This window comes from Tachyglossus aculeatus, unplaced genomic scaffold, assembly GCF_015852505.1.
Source record: "Tachyglossus aculeatus isolate mTacAcu1 unplaced genomic scaffold, mTacAcu1.pri scaffold_145_arrow_ctg1, whole genome shotgun sequence".
NCBI classification, from domain to species: domain Eukaryota; kingdom Metazoa; phylum Chordata; class Mammalia; order Monotremata; family Tachyglossidae; genus Tachyglossus; species Tachyglossus aculeatus.
Window position 1 is genome coordinate 185,001 of NW_024044869.1, and position 5,000 is coordinate 190,000.

General features: G+C 50.4%; 1 protein-coding gene across 1 annotated transcript in view; it reads left to right on the forward strand.

Annotated features, from left to right (window-relative positions):
• LRRC2 (leucine rich repeat containing 2) overlaps positions 1 to 5,000 on the forward strand; it is a 56,065-nt gene that overhangs the window by 17,411 nt on the left and 33,654 nt on the right. The window contains exon 3 of the mRNA XM_038742656.1: positions 4,511 to 4,724. Within this exon, the coding sequence (XP_038598584.1) occupies positions 4,511 to 4,724 (214 nt within the window). The remainder of the gene's footprint in view (positions 1 to 4,510; positions 4,725 to 5,000) is intronic.

The following is a 5,000-nucleotide window of genomic DNA, read 5'->3' on the forward strand; positions in this document are numbered from 1 at the left end:
ACAATTCCTGCCCCCACTGGCCTCATAGTCTAGATGGGTGGAGACAGGCATCAAAAACATTCATTCAGTGGTATTTATTGAGTGATTCCTGTGGGCAGAGCACTGTACTAAACGCTCGGGAGAGTCCAATACGACCATAAACAGACCCATTCCCTGCCCACAGCGAGCTGACCGTCTAGAGGGGTGAGACAGCGTGAGCCCGTTGTTGGGTAGGAACCGTCTCTAGATGTTGCCGACTTGTCCTTCCCAAGCGCTTAGTACAGCGCTCTGCACACAGGAAGCGCTCAATAAATCCGATTGAATGAAATGGAGATGAAAAAATAATAGATAAATAAATATTTTTCCTTTTCGCTGTTTGTTGAGTGCTTCCTAGGGGGCCAGGCACTGTACTAAGCGCTGGGGTGGAGACAAACCAATCGGGTTGGGCCCAGGCCGTGTCCCCCGGGGGGCCCCCGGTCTCCATCCCCATTTGACAGAGGAGGAAACTGAGTCACAAGTTTCCTCCACCCTCCCTCCCCTCATTTCCCCAATTCCCCAATTGACTTTTCTCTCCGTCTTTCCCCGTGTCTCTTTTTCTCTTTCAATTTCTCTCTGTCTCTTTCTGTCTCTGTCTCCCTCTCTGTCTGTCTCCCTCTCTCTTTCTGTCTCTGTCTCCCTCTCTGTCTCTCTATCATCTCTTTCTGTCTCTACCTGTATCTCTCACTCTCTGTTTCTCGCTCTTTCTCTCTCTGTCTCTTTCTTTCTCACCCTGTCTATCTCATTCTCTTTCTCTGTCTCTCCCTCTCTCCCTCTCTCTGTCTCTCTCTTCTCTCCCTGTCTCTCTGTCTCCCTCTCTTTCTCTCTCCCTCTATCTTTCTTGTCTCTTTTACTCCCCCTTCTTTCTCTCTTTCACCCTCCCTATCTCTGCCTCTCTTTCTTTGTCTCTCTCTCTCTCACTCTTTCTCTCTTTCCTCTGTCTCTATTTCTCTTTTTCTCCCTCTCTCACTTTCTCTGTCTCTCTCTTCTCTCCCTGTCTCTCTGTCTCCCTCTCTTTCCCTCTCCCTCTGTCTTTCTTTCTTTGTCTCTTTTACTCTCCCTCTCTTTCTCTCTTTCACCCTCCCTCTGTCTCTGCCTCTTTCTTTGTCTCTCTCTCACTCACTCTTTCTCTCTTTCCTCTGTCTCTGTCTCTCTTTTTATCCCTCTCTCACTCTCTCTGTCTCTCTCTTCTCTCCCTGTCTCTCTGTCTCCCTCTCTTTCTCTCTTTCACCCTCCCTCCGTCTCTGCCTCTCTCTCTGTCTCTCTTTCTCTCTCTCACTCTTTCTCTCTTTGTCTCTGTCTCTCTTTTTCTCCCTCTCTCTCTGTCTCCCTCCCTTTCTCTCTCTCTCTGTCTTTCTTTCTTTGTCTCTTTTACTCTCCCTCTCTTTCTCTTTTTCGTCCTCCCTCTGTCTCTGCCTCTCTTTCTCACTCTTTCTCTCTTTCCTCTGTCTCTGTCTCTCTTTTTCTCCCTCTCTCACTCTCTCTGTCTCTCTCTTCTCTCCCTGTCTCTCTGTCTCCATCTCTTTCTCTCTCCCTGCCTCTCTCTCTTTCTCTCTTTTACTCTCCCTCTCTTTCTCTCTTTCACCCTCCCTCTGTCTCTGCCTCTCTTTCTTTGTCTCTCTTTCTCTCTTTCCTCTGTCTCTGTCTCTCTTTTTCTCCCTCTCTCCCTCTCTCTGTCTCTCTCTTCTCTCCCTGTCTCTCTGTCTCCCTCTCTTTCTCCCTCCGTCTTTCTTTCTTTGTCTCTTTTACTCTCCCTCTCTTTCTCTCTTTCGCCCTCCCTCTGTCTGTGCCTCTCTTTCTTTGTCTCTCTTTCTCTCTCTCACTCTTTCTCTCTTTCCTCTGTCTCTGTCTCTCTTTTTCTCCCTCTCTCCCTCTCTCTGTCTCTCTCTTCTCTCCCTGTCTCTCTGTCTCCCTCTCTTTCTCTCTCCCTCTTTCTTTCTTTGTCTCTTTTACTCTCCCTCTCTTTCGCTCTTTCACTCTCCCTCTGTCTCTACCTCTCTTTCTTTGTCTCTCTCTCTCACTCTTTCTCTCTTTCCTCTGTCTCTATCTCTCTTTATCTCTTTCATTCTCTGTCTCTGTCTCCCTCTCACTCCCCACTGTCGATTTCTCTCTCTCTGTCTCCCCCCTCTCTCCCTGTCTCTCTTTCACTCGCTGTCTCTCTGTCTCTTTCTCTCCCTGTCTCTCTGTCTGTCTCCCTGTCTTTCACTCCCCCTCTGTCTCTCTTTCTCTTTCTCACTCTGTCTCTCTATCTCTCTTTCTCTCTGTCTCGCTCTCATTCTCTCTCTCTGACTCCCTCCTTTCTCTCTTTCACGCTCCCTCTGTCTCTTTCTGTTTTTCTCTCTTTATCTCTTTCCATCTCCCTCTTTCTCTGTCTCTCTGTCTCTGTCTCCCTCTCTTTCTCTTTTACTGTCCCTCTGTCTCTGTCTCTCTCTGTCTGTCTCTTTCTCTCTGCCTTTGTTTCTTGCTCTCTTTCTATCTCTGTCTCTACCTCTCTTTCTCTCTGTCTTGCTCCCTTTCTCTGTCTCTATCCTTCTCTTTCTCTCCCTCTCTGTCTCTGCCTCTCTCTTTCTCTCTGCCTCTCTGTCTCTGTCTCCCTCTCTGTTTCTCTCTATCTCTTTCTATCTCTACCTGTATCTCTCTTCCTCTCTCTCTCACTCTCTGTTTCTCACTCTCTCTCTGTCTCTTTCTTTCTCACCCTGTCTATCTCACTCTCTGTCTCTGTCTCTCTTTTTCTCCCTCTCACTCTCTTTCTCTGTCTCTCTCTTCTCTCCCTGTCTCTCTGTCTGTCTCCCTCTCTTTCTCTCTCCCTCTCCCTCTGTCTTTCTTTGTCTCTTTTACTCTCCCTCTTTTTCTCTTTCACCCTCCCTCTGTCTCTGCCTCTCTTTCTCTCTCTCACTCTCTCTGTCTCTGCCTTTCTGCCTCCATCTCTCTGCCTGTCTCTCTGCCTCCATCTCTCTCTCTCACTCTCCCTGTCTCTGTCTCTCTGTCTCCATCCCTCTCTGTCTCTATGTCTCCATTTCTCTTTCACTCTCTCACTCTCCCTTTCTCTGTCTGTCTCTCTTCTCTCTGCGTCAATCCCTCTCTTTCTCTCTGCCTCCATCTCTCTCTCTCACTCTCCCTGTCTCTGTCTCTCTGCCTCCTTCTCTCTGTCTCTCTGCCTCCATTTCTCTTTCTCTCTCTCATTCTCCCTGTCTCTGTCTCTCTGCCTCCATCTCTCTGTCTCTCTGCCTCCATCTCTCTCTGTCACTCTCCCTGTCTCTGTCTCTCTGCCTCCATTTCTCTTTCTCTCTCTCACACTCTCCCTGTCTCTGTCATCTCTCTGCCTCCATCGCTCTGTCTGTCTCTCTGCCTCCATTTCTCTTTCACTCTTTCACTCTCCCTGTCTCTGTCTCTCTGCCTCCATCTCTGTCTGTCTCTCTGCCTCCATTTCTCTTTCTCACTCTCCCTGTCTCTGTCTCTCTGCCTCCATCTCTCTATCTGTCTCTCTGCCTCCATCTCTCTATCTGTCTCTCTGCCTCCATTTCTCTTTCTCTCACTCTACCTGTCTTTGTCACTCTGCCTCCATCTCTCTCTCACTCTCCCTGTCTCTGTCTCTCTGACTCCATTTCTCTCTCTCTCTCTCTCTCTCGCACTCTCCCTGTCTCTGTCTCTCTGCCTCCATCTCTCTGTCTGTCTCTCTGCCTCCATCTCTCTTTCTCATTCTCCCTGTCTCTGTCTCTCTGCCTCCATCTCTCTGTCTCTCTGCCTCCATTTCTCTCTCTCTCTCACACTCTCCCTGTCTCTGTCTCTCTGCCTCCATCTCTCTGTCTGTCTCTCTGCCTCTATTTCTCCATCTCTCTGCCTCCATCTCACTCTCACTCTCCCTGTCTCTGTCTCTCTGCCTCCATCTCTCCATCTCTCTGCCTGTCTCTCTGCCTCCATCTCTCTCTCTCGCACTCTCCCTGTCTCTGTCTCTCTGCCTCCATCTCTCCATCTCTCTGCCTGTCTCTCTGCCTGTCTCTCTGCCTCCATCTCTCTCTCACTCTCCCTGTCTCTGTCTCTCTGCCTCCATCTCTCTGCCTCTCTGCCTCCATTTCTCTTTCACTCTCTCACTCTCCCTGTCTCTGTCTCCATCTCTCCCTGTCTCTCTTCTCTCTTCCTCAATCTCTCTCTGTCTCTCTGCCTCTATTTCTCTCTCACTCTCCCTGTCTCTGTCTCTCTGCCTCCACTTCTCTTTCACTCTGTCTCTCTGCCTCCATCTCTCTGTCTGTCTCTCTGCCTCCATTTCTCTTTCACTCTTTCACTCTCCCTTTCTCCATCTCTCTGCCTCCATTTCTCTCTCTCACACTCTCCCTGTCTCCATCTCTCTGCCTCCATTTCTCTCTCTCTCTCTCCCTGTCTCTGTCTCTCTGCCTCCATCTCTCTGTCTCTCTGCCTCCATCTCTCTCTCCCTATCTCTGTCTCTCTGCCTCCACCTCTCTCCGTGTCTCTGTCTGTGTCCCCCTGCGGGGCCCAGGATCAAGGAGGAGTGGGATGTGGCTCTTGAACTCAGGACCCTGGGCCTCCACAGGGCTAGCGGTGCCCAGAACGGCCTGGTCCTCGCCGGCGGCGGAGGCCAGCGGTCAGCTGGCGGGGAGCAGGGCGGCCTCCCTGCCTCCGGCCTTGGGCCTCGCCGGGACGGAGGGCACCGAAGAAAATTCATCTTTGAACTATCGGGCGAGCAGTGGACGGTAGGTGGTTTTTCTTTGATGACCCTTCTTAAGCGCTCACTAAGTGTGCCAGGCCCTGTACTGAGCGCTGGGGGAGAGACAAGGTGATCAGCTTGTCCCCCTTGGGGCTCACGGTCTTCATCCCCATTTGACAGAGGAGGGAACTGAGGCCCAGAGAATAATAATAATAATAATGATGATGGTATTTGTTAAGCGCTTACTATGTGCCAAGCACTGTTCTAAGCGCTGGAGGAAAGATAAGGTGATGAGGTTGTCCCCCGGGGGGCTCCCGGTCTT